At 48.5% G+C, this 18,188-nt stretch overlaps 1 protein-coding gene across 1 annotated transcript in view; it reads right to left on the minus strand.

The window, feature by feature from the left end:
• The window catches only part of LOC116945433 (DENN domain-containing protein 5B-like), an 89,962-nt gene extending 71,774 nt beyond the window's left edge, over window positions 1–18,188 (minus strand). The window contains exons 1-2 of the mRNA XM_076069277.1: window positions 17,863–18,188; window positions 9,667–9,778 (exon numbers count right to left, since the gene is read on the minus strand). Coding sequence (XP_075925392.1) covers window positions 9,667–9,754 — 88 coding nt within the window. The 5' untranslated portion in view covers window positions 9,755–9,778; window positions 17,863–18,188. The remainder of the gene's footprint in view (window positions 1–9,666; window positions 9,779–17,862) is intronic.

Genomic DNA, 18,188 nt, shown 5'->3' on the forward strand with positions numbered 1-18,188 from the left:
GTATTCACTGGCTCTCAAACACAGAACGACTCAGAGACGCGGCGAGGGACCACAGACAACCTGGAAAAGCAGCCAGGCGGCACCAAATTTCTCCCCCAAGCTCTGCGTTCCTCCATATATGAATGTGTTATTGGCCAATTACTGAGTGTTTATACACGTGGGAGGAGACCGGAGTACCTGGACAAAACCCACACATGCGAGGGGGCAACACTCTATCCCCATACAGAAGGAACAGATGGAGTTCACATTCTGCTGTGCCACCTTCTCCCAGCGAGGCGAGTTGTGGCACCCGCGACCCACCTACGGCAAGGGAGTGTTACAGAATTCGTGTGAGCCACAAAGCCTCGCTGCCTCAACTGTGCTGGATTACAGGCATGTAGAATATATTACAGGGGCAAATTGGAAATGGCCTAGGCTGGTCGGTGTGGCGGCCAAATTTCTGCGCACGATCGCTGGTGCTACAAGTCGTCAAACTCTGCGGGAGGCATCAATCTTACGACACACAAAGGCCATCGATTTAACCCTGAATGGCCACAATGCCTTGTCTGAACCCGAGACCTCACAGAGGTGAAGGTTCAGTGCTTTGACAATGGGGCCAGCCTCCTGAAAGGCACCCAGACCAGGGCTTGAACCAGAGTGCGCGGAGGCGATGGCTCCACACCATGCCACGGGCAAAAAACAGCCTGCGCGCAGCGTCTCATTTGCGATTTACACCACAACGTCAAACAGACCCCATTGTATTTCTACACAAGGCAATTGTACGTGTGAAGGCATTTCCGTCGTAGCCAAGGCGGCGTTGTCACACAGTCACGTGACTCGCGAGAGCGAATCGCGGCGTTGCCGGCCTCTTGCTATAAAGGCCGCCGAGCGGTGCCATTGGAGGAGAAAATTCGGCTCGCGCAGAGCGCGCCCGAGATAATTCAATTCCCTGGCAAGGGGTCGACTCAAGCCCATCATCGCTCCGGCACAGATTGGAAGTCGTCCTGTGCTCAAACTGCCCCCCCCCCCACCCACTGCCATGAGAATGTGGAATTTATTCATCTTGCTCAGGGTAACCGAGAGATACGAACGCCCCCGGGAGACTCTCTTTACCTCCGACTTCTGTCCGAATCAAAACGAACCACAAAACTGCAGTTACGGGTTTCGTCTATTATAAAGGTTTTTTTTTTTGGGGGGGGTTCGACCGCGTAAATATAAATGCGTCTCTCTAAACCCGTCACCTGATGAAACTTCATCAAAATGACGGATAACATTATTGGTGGCGAAAACCGACTCCGTGTTGGCCTCAAGGGTTTAGATCCGCGATGAGCACAGGCTCTCAAGCGATGCTGCTTGGAGGTGTCAAGCTTGGTAAAGCATTGCAAACGTACACCACAGTCATCCAACTCGTTTGCTTCCTTGTGAAAGCCTCGCGGAGGAGTGCTTGGGGCGTTTGGCCATTTCCTTCTCTTCGTATTGTCACGCGTTGGGAGGAAATCGCGAGTGCCGGGGTCAAAACACGCGCACCTCCGTGGACAACACTTCAGTACGGAGAACCCACTTTGCCACGCTCCTGCCTCCCAATGGGCGCCAAAACACATCACTGTGCTGCAGGCGAAGCGACCCATCTGCTGCGTTTACCCCACGGCTGCTTTGAAACGAGCCGAGTCGGTTTATAGCGCGCTGGGCTGCCTAGGGCGCGGCCTAAATTCCCACAGCAGGCTTACTCCGCGTCGCCACCAACCCCCGGGTCGCTCGTCCCACCGTGCTCGCTTTCGGAGACGTTCGGGCGGCACGCCACCCGGGCAGCCCTCGGCAACGTTGCGGGGGTGGGGCGGGCGGGCGGGGGGGGTCAACGCGGAAGAATGACTCAACCCGCGCCGAGGTCAATTTGAGCGTCGCGTTTTTGTAGAGAAAAAAAACAACAACCCCCCTCCGCGTAAAGTTACGAAAATTATTGATCTCAGCATCGGGACGGCGGCGTAACATAATCCGAGCGGATGTTAAACCCCCCGTTAAAAAATTCAGAGCAATTATTAGCGCTCGCCACGGAAGCAACGAGGGGGCTAGAGGGGGAAGGAGGCCGTCGAGCCGGGTGGCGGCGGTGGCCGTGAAGCGTTGTGGCCGGAGCACGAGCCGAGCCGGCCTGTGCCGAGGAAGGGCCCAGCACCGTTCGGGGCCCCGTTTATAATCGTCATGGGAACGCAGCGTAAGGAGGAACACTGCGGCTCCATCACTGGGCGATTCACCAAACCCACCACCCCCTCTCTTCACTTGTTAAGACTGCACACGTGACCAATTGTGCACCAAGCTCTCCGATGCGTCCGACGTTCCAGCGCTCGTGGCTGGGAGGCGGCGTGACGATGGACAGACGGAACAACCCCCAGAAAAGCGGCAGAGAGTCGTACGGCACCCACCGCGACAACCCGCGCGGTGGAATTCACGCGCCGACCTTAGCCTTGTTATCAGCGCGTATGAATAGCACAGACTTTGCTGTGTCACTATATAACTTTTTAAAGTGTGCTTGCTCGATCTAGCTGCAGCGCAAATACACTGCGTGCACTTCAGAGGAGCTGGTGCAATGCCGCGCTAAATTCCACACAAGGCGTACTGAACATGCGTCGCCATTTCAGCGTCGGGACGATTACTTTTGGAAGAGCAATTGGATTTCAATTGGCGATTACCAGAGGAATTAGTGTAAGGTAATTCTGGTATTTGGAATATTAAAAGTAAAGTCATTTTCATCAATTTTATAAGTATAAATTCATATGACAGGTCGATTTGACCTCGGTAATAACAGCACTAGACTGTGATTGTCGGGTTTGTCGTGCGGCCTACACACAGCCTGCCCATGTCATCGTATTAACTATCTGCCTATGTCATTGTATTAACTATCTGCCCATGTCACCGTATTAACTGGCTGTACATGTCACCGTATTAACTGGCTGTACATGTCATCGTATTAACTGCCTGCCCATGTCATTGTATTAACTGGCTGTACATGTCATCGTATTAACTGGCTGCCCATGTCATCGTATTAACTGGCTGTACATGTCATCGTATTAACTGCCTGCCCATGTCATCGTATTAACTGGCTGTACATGTCATTGTATTAACTGGCTGTACATGTCATCGTATTAACCTCGAGTTGGCAATACGATCATTTGACCATTTAAATTATTTTGTAAATCATTCCCGAAATTAAAACAAAATCTGAAATTATTGCAAATCTAATCAACATCAGCCAATACACTCCAAATATCTAAACTAAACTTTTTATTATGCCAGGTAAGGCCCACTGAGCTATGTAGCTCTTTTCAGAAGCGACCTTGCCACAAATGATAGCTCAAAGAAGTGGCTTATCACGTGGAGATTTCTAGAAACAAAATACTCTCAACGCATGTTTATAAATTGTGGAGGGAAAAAAACAGAGTACCCGGAGAAAACTCCACGCAATCACGGAGAGAACATGCAAACTCCAAATATACAGGTGTCAGGGTCCTGATTGAACCCACAACCTCCTGCGCACCAGGTGAAGTAGTTAACATCTCGCCACTGCGGCGTGACATCAAATATCTTCTGACACATTGAGAAATTTGTAAATTTGTAAGCAACATGGGATCATCAGTGGCTACGTTTGGGCAGCTAAGTACGTGACCTTTCATACATTCCTCTTCTCTAACATCGTTCGCTTTAGGAGACATAACCTAACATTCCTCTCATAGCCCTGCATACATTTCCAGCAGCTGATGGGGACGCTCATCATTTGCAGGAGGCCTTTGGCTTGTGTGGCACGCGCCCTACTACGTGTGTGGCACGTGCACTACGTGTGTGGCACGTGCACTACGTGTGTGGCACGTGCACTACGTGTGTGGCACGTGCACTACGTGTGTGGCACGTGCACTACGTGTGTGGCACGTGCACTACGTGTGTGGCACGCGCACTACGTGTGTGTGGCACGTGCACTACGTGTGTGTGGCACGTGCACTACGTGTGTGGCACGTGCACTACGTGTGTGGCACGTGCACTACGTGTGTGGCACGTGCACTACGTGTGTGGCACGTGCACTACATGTGTGGCACGTGCACTACGTGTGGCACGCGCACTACGTGTGTGGCACGCGCCCTACTACGTGTGTGGCACGTGCACTACGTGTGTGGCACGTGCACTACGTGTGTGGCACGTGCACTACGTGTGTGTGGCACGTGCACTACGTGTGTGTGGCACGTGCACTACTACGTGTGTGGCACGTGCACTACGTGTGTGGCACGTGCACTACGTGTGTGTGGCACGTGCACTACGTGTGTGTGGCACGTGCACTACGTGTGTGGCACGTGCACTACGTGTGGCACGTGCACTACTACGTGTGTGGCACGTGCACTACGTGTGGGGTGTCACGGTGACAAGACGTTATCTTTCAAGACGTTATCTTTCTCGCCTGGCACGCAGGGTCTCGTGGGTTCCGTCCTGACCCTGACGATGCCTGTTGTTTGTTTGGAGTTTGCGTGTTTCCTCTCTCCCCGTGGTCGCATGGATTTTTCTATGGATCCTCCGGTTTTGCCCTTCCACATTTATAAACATGCGTTTATATTCTTGATTTGAAGCTTTCGTGACTGCAGGAATCCGTACTCTTTGGTTCTTTCCCACCTGATGATGGACGCTTGTGTTGCGCCCGAAACGTCGTGATTTATTTTATTTTAAGAGTATGCGTTTATATTATTTGGCTGCTACTACAAATTCCCGCTTGTGGTGATGATATAAGCCACTTCGATCGGCTATCATGTGTGACCAGGTCGCCTCTGAAGCAGAGCTAATAGCTCAGTTTGGCTTTACGAGTGGGCATCATCGCACCTCCGATTAAAACGGTTGGCTGCGTACGATGCGCAAAAAAGTTCAACATGCATGCATCCGTAGCCGACAAATAAAATAGTACATTTTATATTTTAAAAGCACCGTGCAGAAGCGGAGCTACGCATGGAGCCGCGGCCGCACGTGGCATGGCGGGGCGGGGGGCGGGGGGGCGGGGGGGGTGAAAGTGTCTCACGCACGCGGGAATGTGCGTTCCGCGTGGGGCGTTATCACGCGCAAAATACATCCAAGAGCCACGCGTTATCGCCCCGGCATTCTCTCGGAGCGCGTGCCCCGAAAAATGAACCCAACAATAGCACCCGCGTCAAGGGCTTGCAGCGTGCGTGCGAGCGAGCGCTGCTATAGCTCTGAGGGTTGGTAAAGCCGTCCCCATTATGTCGAGGGTGCGCAGACTTGGATTTTTAAAAAAAAAGTATCTTGAAGTATAGGATGTTGATTAAGGTGGCCTATGTGCATGGGACTTTTTTTTATTAGTTTATTTTTTGGTTTGATCATCGTGTAGGTGTATTTTACTTTCGTTTCAACTGTAACCCCTCCACGACCCCAACAGAGCCAATCAAATCTAGCTGCCACCTCATGGGCAAATATGACGAATGATTTGTGTTTTTAGCAAAACTGGAGGAGATACGTTGAAAAGCAAAAACAATATTTTTTTCGTGGACATTTGTACAGAATCATCAAAACGAAGGTTAATGAACTTTTGTTTGGGTTAGACAGCGTAAATATAAACGTGTCGTTACGCCACACCATCACACGACACAGACAATTAGTAAGGTTTGTCACGTAAAACAAAACGTGCCATTTACTTACTAGTTCAGCACATCGGTGTGTTGGAGAGTAAATATAAATGAAATTTACAATTAAATTTATATTTATGCGATCTTACAGCCCCTGGAGTTTGTTTCTGCGTCGTGCATTTTTGACGATTCTTTTCATACCAAAATTAAAGTGTTTGTTTCATAGTACCCACGTGTTGTCACTCCTCCCTGAATCAGTGCTGGAAATGACACATTTACATGTAAGGGGGGCCAAGCCTCTCAACTCGACAAACAATGTTGACTTCACACAAAGCGGTACTAATTTTACATACCCCCCCCGCCACGCCCCGGAGGGTGATGGGCTGATTTGAACGGAGCAATCTTCCGATGTCAGAGTTAAGCGCTCTCTTAAAGCCAGTGCCAAACAAGGACGATATTTTGACGAAAGCACTCCCTCATTTTTACAAACCGAGCTGGTGTGAGTTACAGTTTCAAAGTAAACATATGACACAACTGAACTAAGCCTGGCAGCCCTTCAACAGAGCTCCTTTTATCAACGTGAACGCTGCTCTTTCAGGCTCCGTGAGGAGTAATTCACCGCGCGCCAATCATCTGACATTTTCTAGGAGAAATTTCATTCCTGAAACGGTGACCTAGACAAGCGACGTGCTGAGGATGTTGGACGTGCGTGGTCTCGCTGGGCATTAAAATCTGGTTCAATCGCAAGATAACTGTCTGAAATAAATTTAGAATTCTTAGCAGCTTTGCGGTGACATGGCCATTAGGAATATCCGTAGCCAGGTGGTCATCTGTTGATAGTCCAGACCGTGATTTTATGATGGAAACAGTGAATCCAGCTGTGAATGTTTGTATGCTGAACTTCTTTTGCGCCGTAAAGTAGCTCCTTATTGGAGGTTCAGGGGAAGGACAACAAACTAAACACAAAAAGCAGTTATAAAGAAATCAGTTTTCAATCTAGATGATTTAAAAAAAGCGCGTCCCAGCTCCAGCGGCTTCCTAATATCGGAAGGAAGAGCGTTCCAGGCGGCCGCAGAAGCGCTCCCGAAGGCGCGCGATGCGGTGACCCGTCTTTGTTCGATGTCTCGGACGTCGTGCCCAAGCCCCCATTCTAACAACGAAACACCAGCCGAGGGTTCGGGCGGCCACAATGGTCACCCTGCCTGTGGACAGACTGGCCCCTGTCGTGCATGCAATTGATGCCACTGGCTGAGGACAGGCCAATGAAGATGAACGCAACCCATTCTAGGACGCAACTGCCACCTTTGGCTTCTCTTAACACAAATTATTTGACGATATTGATGATGATGATGATGCTGCCGTCGCTGCGTTCACAGCGGTGCACAAGCACAGCTGGCGCATTTTGTCAATAGCCCCGTGTGCGTGGGCTTAAATGAAAAATATATATAACACGTGACATTTCGAGCAATAGCCCTCCTTCGTGGCTACGTACGGTGCGAAGGAAGTTCAACGTACATACATACAGAGCGCACAGGTCATCTACGTGCTACGAATCTACGTAGGGCAAGTCCTCGCTTAACGCGTGTTAAGCGGTCGGTTAAGCGGTCGACGACGAACTACTTGAGCTGCGCGGCTGAGCGGTGCAGTGATACGGCACGCGGAGTGATGCAGTGATACGGCACGCGGAGTGATACAGTAACACGGCGGCGTACCCTCAGTTACTTGTCCCGCCATCTCACTGTGTGGTGTGCGTAGTAGCAGCGCGTCGTACCTCGTCAAACTTTATCATATATTTTTTTTATTATATATTTTTTTTCTTTTAAGGCCAGAGTGTTGTTGACCACGTGTTGGTTTTTTTTGTTTGCGGGGGTATTATAGTTCCTGTATTATCGACGCGACTGTTAATGTTTTTGTTGTTGTAGTAATTTTCTTATTGCCAATGGCATATTTTTAGCGATCAAAACCGCAATGCGGCATCTGTTATCGAAACTGAATGTGAATTTAAGGGCTTTGCATGCCCACGTACCTTGCGCAATGACTCAACTCAACAAGCCACACTCTTGACCGTTGCACGGCCGAATGCACAGTGTCGATAGCCTCGCGTTTCAAATCAGATGAGGTTAAAAACCATTCGCAGATATGCGTTGCGCAGAATTACTTCCTCGGCCTTCTGTGCTGTGTTAAAATACTCATTTGTCCCGCATACCGTTCTCCTTCTCCGCACCTCCGATTAGCACGGCTGGCTACGTACGATGCGAAGGAAGTTCAACGTACATACGCGCATATTAGTTGCATTATACAGTAATCCTGTCCATTGGATGGCCATATAAACCACTTTAAAAAAGAGAACAGAGATCGACTTGAGTGGGAAGAGATTGGGTGTGTGAGGCAGGAAACGTGAATGTTTCACTGTATGGGTCATAACAATTGACTGTGGCAAAGCAACTAGAAGCAACGCCTCCAGCCTACAGGCACCGGTGAATGTACGTATGTTGAACTTCTTTCGCACCGTACGTAGCCAACCGTGAATTTGGAGGATGCTGGGAATGTGGTGGCAGGACAGAACAAAGCAACTGGTAAATGATGCCGAGTCGGATGCGGCGGGAAGGCATTGTAGACGCAGGGGGAGGGGTTACGGTGGGTGGGATGAGTGTGCGCGGGTCAAAGGCTTCATGCCAGACGGTGGGATACAGGCAGAGGGGACCTTGGAGGTCACGTGTCGACCGTGCGACGGTTGCGGGATGTGGCAGAAGGAAGCGGTGGCATCACTGCTGACATTTTGACCATCTGGAACGCTCTTCCTTCCAATATTAGGAAGCCACTGGAGCTATTATGCACTTTCAAATCTAGTTTGAAAACGCATTTCCTTAGAACAGTTTTTTGTGTTTAGTTTGTTGTACTTCCCTCGCACCCCTGATGACCACGGCTCGCTAGGTACGGTGCAAAAGAAGTGAAACATACATACACTGTCCGTGACGACCTCTTGACCACAATGAATTAAACAGGCGTGCGTTGGCATAACGCCTCCATAGCCTATACAGATAACCATAGTAGTAGTTGAAGTAATAATCGCTGAGCAATCAATGGGCCCCTTTTGAATGTTCCTCCAGGTTTGATGATCCATCGCCCCTAGCCAGGCCTCCTTCGATAGGAACTGCCCGCACCACCGAGCGAGATGATGACGACTCGCGAGCACCAGGCTGAGCGTGGGCGTCCCTTTGGGGGGAGAGCCCACGTCCGCTCGGGTTGTGTTCCGGATCTCTTTTCGACGCTCGACCCCAGGGGCAAGGCGAGCCGGAACACACGTCCGGTTGAAGACGAGAGCACCAACACGGAGATGTTGGGGAGATCAGCGCGGGACGTCACGGTGACATTTGGGTGATCAAGCCACGCCACCTGATCCCAGCGCCGCGCAGTTGGCAGCGCATATGGAAAGCCTTCAGACGCTTGATGTCGGACACAAGCAGTGTCCAGGTCACTGGGCTACAGAGTGCACACGGTAGGATGTTGTAGATGCGTGGCTTTGACCCGAGGCAGAGTCTCCTAGATATATATTTTTTTATTTCACCAGATAAGGCCCACTAGTGATTACACGCCATACCGGGTAGTCATTTAAGGCTGCGTCGGCCAAGGTGAGGCTCGGCACCGGTCCGAATATTCGCCACTGTTAACGGTCGTGAGCAAAAATGGAAGTCGTGTCGCCGGGTTCATAGCGCAGTGCACAAACCACTGCGCCACCACTCCACCACCCAATCACCAGCATCGTCACCTCCATCATCGCCAACTCCATAGTAAAGGGTTTTTTGGGTTAGATCGTGCAAATATAAACGTGTCGTTATCCCGCCACTACTTGGCACAGCCAATTAGTAAGGTTTGTCACGTAAACAGAACGTGCCAAGATGTGCCCAACTGTGACGTTTCGCTGGCGATTACAACAACCAGCTTCATCAGGCGATTTGCCGGGGACAGTGAAGAAGCATTCCTGTTTCAGTCTTAACCAAAGCGAAGGTGATGTCATCACCGAATCACCACCACCATCAGCGCTAGCAGCACCGTGACCCTGACGGACGGCGTCTCGTACCAGAGAGGTCGTCGGGCTCCAGCCCCGTGTTGGTGTCGAGGCCGCACACCACGAGGTAATCGAGCAGACGCCCTCCCATGCCGCTCATCACGGGAGCCACTGCAGCGGAGGACTGGGTCAGCGCACACACGACACACACACACACACACAGTTACGCGTTACTACAATAGAGACAACTCGCACCACGCACACACCACGCAGTGCTGTGTGCGTTGCAATAGAGCTGGGCATTGGAACGGTCGCCCGGACAGAATGAAATGTGCCACCAGTCTCAACACGCTTACGTAGCCGACCGTGCTCAGCTCCGATGAGCTCGGTTGGCAACATACGGCGTGAAAGATGTTGGGGAGATCGCATACAAGTGAAACGACACACTTGCACACAATGCCTGCGACTGTTATGACTGGGATACATTCAACGTGATCCAGCAGTGTGCACTATGTAATTACAGCGACAGATTCGCATTAGTCAAAAGCATTTAATCACAGTGCGTATTTACGCATTATTTATGCATTTTCCCGTTGTGTGATATTCGTCGTACAAATGCATAAGTTGTAGATTTCAAATGTTTATTTCCAGTCCATGCCATGACGTGCGTCTGCTTTGCATTGTGTCAATGATATGTTCCATCGTCTCGAATGATACAGAAGATTAAATATTCTAATTATAATAAAACTATCTTCTTAATCATAGCTCTATCATCATCATGCCCACTCTAACCTTTGAAATTAGATCACCATCAAGGTCATCATCATCACCTTCAGAGCATTAACCACATTATCGTCTTATTTGCCCTGCAAATCTATATCACCATTGTCGTTATTATAATAATCATCAGCCATGGTCAATCCACTGCTGGATAATATCTTCCCCAAGCCACTGCTCTATCCCATGATACCTGCGATGTTAACAAAACCTCATCATCGCTCTATCACCATCACCATAACCCTCATCATCAGTGACACAAAAAATTAATGACCATAATCATCACGCTCCGTAACGATTTTGACATTGACTTCATAATCACGACGATATCAACACTTGTCACCGTGACCAACATAACCGCCATCCTTACTATATGCATCTTTGTGAATAAACCACGCAACACCCGTTTACTTCACGGGGGACACGTTGTGGAGCACATTATGTACATGCTGCGTGGAACACCCATATGATTGATGCGCACCTTACTCACAAAATGCAGGCAAAAGGTTATCCCATTCATATATGGCTACTTGCAACACATTCACGAAGAGTTTCGGAATGTTAACTTTTAGGATTTGGGATTTACGAGGACAATTTATTTTCTCCAAAATTATTTCAGCAATAATTTAAGCGCGGCTCCGTGCTTACAGAAGTGACGTCACCCGCGACGCCACGTGACACACCGCGATTGGGCCCGGTATGATACAAGCCACGTACAAGTCTTTTAACTAAGATATGTTAACATACTCTTTGGTTCTATTCGGTAAAGTCACGTAGGTAAAAAATAAAACAACAAAAATCACGACGTTTCGGCCACAACACAAGTGGCCTTCATCAGGTGAAGGGACCGGACTGTCCAGAGGACAGCGTTGGAGTGAAGACAGCCAAGCCCAGGTCGCGTCCTTTAAGCTGTGTGGGAGGAAACAAAAAACGCCTTGATAAAGGAATTAGCATAAAATGATGTACTACTGTGAAAGTTTGGGATACCACTACTTGAATAAATATACTGTACGATTGAAATTTAGTTTAATGTTTGGTTCGATTTAGAACATCTTTCCAATTATTGCTTAATTTGAAACCATCCTCTCGGTTAAAATTGTGTCTGTGTTTGTAAATCTGAATTGCCTCGTGTGCTCACGAATTCGGTCGGAGACATGTCGTTTCGTCTCCCCGATATAGCAGTCACCGCAGGTACAACTCAATTTGTAAACCCCGGGGTACTGTAAGTCAGGAATGACATCCTTCACGGAAGGGATCAGGTCACGGATTTTGTGTACTGTATTGAACCGGACTAGGATCTTGTGTTTGTTTAGAATTTTGGAGATCTTTTTAGTAATGCCTGCTATATATGGTAGTGTGATGGTTTTGATCGGAGTATCAAGTGGTTGTTTCTGTATGGAGGGAGAAACAGCTTGGCGGATGGTACGGTCCGAGTATCCGTTCCTCTTGAGGGCCAGATGTACATGTTTTAATTCACTGGTCAGGTGGCGTTGGTCCAAAATGCAATGAGCCCTGTGGTATAACGTTTTGATGAGAGAATTATTTTGAATCGGGTGGTGGTGGGAATCAGGTTTCAAGTAGGAATCTGTGTGGGTGGGTTTCCTGTAGACAGAATGTCCCAATGAGCCATCAGGTCTCCTCTCAAACAGAACATCCAAGAATGGCAGCTTGCCATCTTTCTCCACTTCCATGGTGAATTTTATGGCGGGGTGTCTGGAATTGATGTGGTCTAGGAAAAGGTTCAAAGCTGGGAGGCCATGTGGCCAAATGACGAAAGTGTCGTCTACATTTCTCTTCCACAGGGAAGGTCTGAGGGTGGAAGTCTGGATGGTGTCTGATTCAAATGTCTCCATGAAAACATTGGCTATCACTGGTGACAAGGGGGAACCCATTGGGGTACCCTCATTCTGTTTGTAGAAGGTGCCATTCCAAGTAAAGTAGGTATTGGTGAGGCAGTGTCTAACCAGCGCAGGTGTATCGTGGTCTAGTCCATGTTGTACCAAATTTTCAATTATTTCAATGGTATCAGGTACCGGGACCTTGGTGAACAGGGAGACCACATCAAAGCTGACAAGGATATCGTCGGGGGACAGGACAACTTATTTGACCATAGAGGCGAATTGGGCTGAGTTAAGTACTGCTGAGGTGGTCTTGCCAGTAAAAGGCAGCAAGGTATCTGACAGAAAACAGGCTAGTCTATAGGTAGGGGAGTTGATCGTGGATACGATGGGTCGAAGTGGGGTGCCTTCTTTATGAATCTTTGGAAGACCATAGAATCTAGGGGGTCTTGCAGCAGAAGGTTTTAGGGAGGGACGTTTAGTTGGTTCGATTAGGGAGGTCGAACTTGTGATGATCTTGTTGGTTTTTATCGCTAGGCTATTGGTAGGGTCATTTTTAATTTTTGAGTAACTTCCATCGTTGAGCAGGTTCTGGATTTTGTTGTTGTATGAATCTTTATCCATAATTACAGTAGCGTTGCCTTTGTCGGCTGAGAGGATGACTATATCATTTCTGTTTTTTTTAAATTCGCGAGTTCAGAGCGTTCATTTTTGCTGATGTTGCTAATAGGTTTCTTAGCATTCTTAAGAATAGTGGCTATTTCAGCTCTCGCAACGTCTGCTTGGATGTGTCCTACGCCTTTGAGGGCTACATCGACCTGAGAGATGATATCATCTACTGGTATATGTTTTGGGGTGACAGCAAAATTTAGCCCTCTAGCCAGTACTGTTTTCAGATTGTCCGAAATCAGGGTGCTACTCTGATTAATGACGATTTTGTTAACGTCTAGTTTTGTTACATGTGGAACTGGATTCTTCTTTGATAGGTGGTTGAATTTAGAAGTCAGGTTAGCTTTGCATTTGACTGACAGTGAATCAGCAGAAGAAGCAGTCATGTTGACTACGTGGTTCCAATCAGAAGGTGACATTTTTTGTGTTAACATTAAATGAGATTGTAGGAGAGTCCTGTCTAAAGTATCGAGTTCAAATCGGAGTAGCCTTATCTGCTCTGAGATTAAAGATAGGCTGGCCTTAAACAGAATCTGTTTAGAATTCGGCGAAGATACAGCAGCAGAAGTGAGTGTGAAAGCGATGGGTATGGCACCTTCTACAAACAAAATGAGGGTACCCCCATGGGTTCCCCCTTGTCACCAGTGATAGCCAATGTTTTCATGGAGAAATTTGAATTTCACGCCATCCAGACTTCCACCCTCAGACCTTCCCTGTGGAAGAGATATGTAGATGACACTTTTGTAATTTGGCCACATGGCCTCCCAGCTTTGAACCTTTTCCTAGACCACATCAATTCCAGACACCCCGCCATAAAATTCACCATGGAAGTGGAGAAAGATGGCAAGCTGCCATTCTTGGATGTTCTGTTTGAGAGGAGACCTGATGGCTCATTGGGACATTCTGTCTACAGGAAACCCACCCAGATTCCTACTTGAAACCTGATTCCCACCACTACCCGACTCAAAAGAATTATCTCATCAAAACGTTATACCACAGGGCTCATTGCATTTCGGACCAACACCACCTGACCAGTGAATTAAAACATGTACATCTGGCCCTCAAGAGGAACGGATACTCTGACCGTACCATCCGCCAAGCTGTTTCTCCCTCCATACAGAAACAACCACTTGATACTCCGATCAAAACCATCACACTACCATATATAGCAGGCGTTACTAAAAAGATCTCCAAAATTCTAAACAAACACAAGATCCTGGTCCGGTTCAATGCAGTACACAAAATCCGTGACCTGATCCCTTCCGTGAAGGATGTCATTCCTGACTTACAGTACCCCGGGGTTTACAAATTGATCTGCACCTGTGGTGACTGCTATATCGGGGAGACGAAACGACACGTCTCTGACCAAATTCGCGAGCACAAATCAGATTTGAAACACGGCAGAACGAATTATTCTGCCGTAGCTGATCACTGTTACAACGATGTGGGTGATCACGATATAGTTTTCTCCGATACCAAGGTTCTCTGCAAATCCACGGGTTTTTATCAGAGATTTGTCCACGAGGCAATTCAGATTTACAAACACAGACACAATTTAAACCGAGAGGATGGTTTCAAATTAAGCAATCATTGGAAAGATGTTCTAAATCGAACCAAACATTAAACTAATTTTCAATGGTACAGTATATTTATTCAAGTAGTGGTATCCCAAACTTTCACAGTAGTACATCATTTTATACTAATTCCTTTGACAAGGCGTGTTTTGTTTCCTCCCACACAGCTTAAAGGACGCGACCTGGGCTTGGCTGTCTTCACTCCAACGCTGTCCTCTGGACAGTCCGGTCCCTTCACCTGATGAAGGCCACTTGTGTTGTGGCCAAAACGTCGTGATTTTTGTTGTTTTATTTTTTACCTACGTGACTTTACCGAATAGAACCAAAGAGTATGGATCCTTGCAGTCACGAAAGCTTCAAATCTAGAAAATATATGTTAAGTTTATTAGCTGTACGTTTTATTTTGACACGGGTAAACCCCCATTGGGCAATCAAAGCCCATTTTTCATTGGGGACCTCATCCCTGTCAACCTTTTATCAGTTCCATACCTTATTACAGACCAATTCAAACATTATTGGTCACCCCGTGGTGCCCTTATAAATCTCAACGTTCATCCTATACACTACACTATACACTACATTACATATTCGTCAACCCCTTCTCAGTGTCTAACTTATTACAGAGCAATTCAGACATTTATTGGTCACTTCGTGCCCTTATAAATCTCAACGTTCATCCTGTAAAGTGCCATCACAAGGGAGAAAGACAAACACACAGACAATTTTATTTGCCCCGTATTGAAACGGACCTGAAAACTCAATTTCCCTGTACAAGAATACGGGGTAAGCCGTACGAGCTGACATGTATCGGACCTGGTTACTAAAAACCTGGTTACAACAACACAAAGAAAACCGTGAACAATCCAATAAATAACTTTACATGGTTAAATTCCCAATGGCAAAGGCTGTGCATGAACACGGTACAAACAGCACAAAGACGAACACAAGGCTAACATAGCAGACAAAGCCCACTGAGCTATCAGCTTTTTTTCTTCTTCAGAGGTAACCTGGCCTCCACATGATGGCCCATCGAAGTGGCTTTTTTCGTCCTCGTCACCACACGTGGGAATTTCTAGGAGCAGCCAAATAATCTGCACGCGTGTCGATTCGAAATAATGCAGAGGAGTCGCAAAGCAGCGAGGAACCCGGCTAAAATTCCACGCGACCTCCACGTGGGAGAGAGAAAGAGATCACACGGACTCCAAATATCCAACAACAAACAACAAGAACGGACATCGTCAGGGTCCGGGATCGAACCCATGTGAACTCCTTGAGTTGCAGGCGAGGGAGGTGCCGACTGCTTTCCGTCTGAAGTCATTTTTTCGGAACAATCCGAAATGAAACTCCAACAAATTCGTAACGATCACAAATTTTCGTGCATAGGGTGCGCGAATTTGGATGTTCAATTTGTTGTATGACGGGGGAGCCATTTCATCTGAACGTCGGAAATACGTCGCCTTAAAACACCAACACACACACACGTGATGCAAACATAACCATGACAAAGACAAAGATCTCTCCCGGAAGTCTGTAACAGACTGTTGGGGCAAGTGCTGTTAGCGAGTAGCGCCGATGAAGGCCGGCACGCCACAGAAGGGGGTGGGTGGCCGCCACCACGCCCGGCCGCCTTTGTCTCCCCAGTGGGGATGCTTACTAGACACCGCACCAGATACTCATGTGAGGCCGAGTCGACCTAGGGGAGGCCCAGGACCCATTCAGATAATTGTCACCGGTGGTTTGGCCGTGAGCGGGAATCAAACGAGTGTTACCAGGTTTGTAGCGCAGCGCGCTAACTGCTACACTACCGCTCCCCACATTCAGGACACACACACACACATCCAGGACACACACAGGACACACACAGGACACACACACACACAGGACACACAATCAGGACACACACAGGACACACACAGGACACACACAGGGCACACAATCAGGACACACACAGGACACACACAGGGCACACACACACACACAGGACACACAGGACACACACAGGACACACAGGACACACACAGGACACACACACACACAGGACACACACACACACACACAGGACACACACACACAGGACACACACACACACAGGACACACACACACACACAGGACACACACACACACAGGACACACACACACACAGGACACACACACACACAGGACACACACACACAGGACACACACACAGGACACACAGGACACACACACACATTCAGGACACACATCCAGGACGGACACACACAGGACACACACACACAGGACAAACAGGACACACACACACAGGACACACACACACAGGACACACAGGACACACACACACAGGACACACACACACACAGGACACACACACACACAGGACACACACACACACAGGACACACACACACACAGGACACACACACACAGGACACACACACACAGGACACACACACAGGACACACACAGGGCACACACACAGGACACACACAGGACACACACACACACATCCAGGACACACACACAGGACACCCATACACACAGGACACACACACATACGCATACCCCTCAAACCTAATATACATACACACAAGCCTACATGCACACAACGTACACGTACATATACATGCATGTACAATTATACACAAATGTATGTCCTGTATGTTGAACTTCTTTCGCACCGTACGCATAATATACCCCGCGTATAGTAACACAATCGTCTATACACACACACAGACGCGCGCGTACACACAAAGACAAAGGCCCTCTGTGTAGCCTACACGGGCTATTGGGGGCAAGTGCTGTCAGCGAGCACCTATTAAGGCCGGCACAACACACGAGCAGTCAGTGGTCCGGGCAACACCAGGCCCAGCCGCCTTTGTCTCTCCCGTGCCGGCGCTCACTCTTCATTTAAGGCCGAGTAGACCTTGAGCGGAGGAGGACCGGTTCAAGACTTCGCCACTGACGTTAGCCGGGAAGATCGGGATCCGTAACGCAGTGCGCCAACCACTGCACCACCGCTCCCCACGAATGTACACCCGCATTACATTTATACTGCAAGAGTAATGTGTTAATACACACAGTACATCTACAGTACATACATCTAGACACGTGTGCATACTTCTCTAAGACACATATACAAACATCTACACACATGTACATGCAGTATACATACGCGTATACACACGTACACACATTCAATTACATACACACATCTGTACCGTTACACACGTACATCTACGTGGGCACGTGCATACATCTGTACCCATGTACATCTATACCCACACACATGGGCATGCAAAGCGAACACATGCACAGTCACACAGATGCGCATGTACACACTTCGTCTGTACACGTGCACAATACACAGAGAGAGAGAGAGGGAAGGGTGGGAGGAGGGGAAAGACAAAGCGTGGTGCGGATTTCTCCTTCACCTCTTGCTGTGGTTCTTCTCAACCCGGCACCACCACCACCTCCTCCATCACCACCACCACCTCCTCCATCATCATCATCTCCATCATCTCCTCCTCCTCCTGCGCCTGCCTCGAGCAGCGATCTCGCTCGCAAATAGAGGCGAGGGGGAGAGCGGAGGGAGGAGGCAGTGGGGAGGGATGGAGGGAGGAGGGAGTGGGGAGGGAGTGGAACAAATAAATAAACAATCATCTCATTCATTATTTAATTATTACACAATAATCGCACTTTCGATTCCTACGATCGATTCCTACGCCCCCCACTGCTCATTTGCGGGGGCAAGGAGCGG

This window comes from Petromyzon marinus, chromosome 24 (assembly GCF_048934315.1).
Source record: "Petromyzon marinus isolate PM22_M1 ecotype Great Lakes invasive population chromosome 24, UKy_Petmar_22M1.pri1.0, whole genome shotgun sequence".
NCBI lineage: Eukaryota > Metazoa > Chordata > Hyperoartia > Petromyzontiformes > Petromyzontidae > Petromyzon > Petromyzon marinus.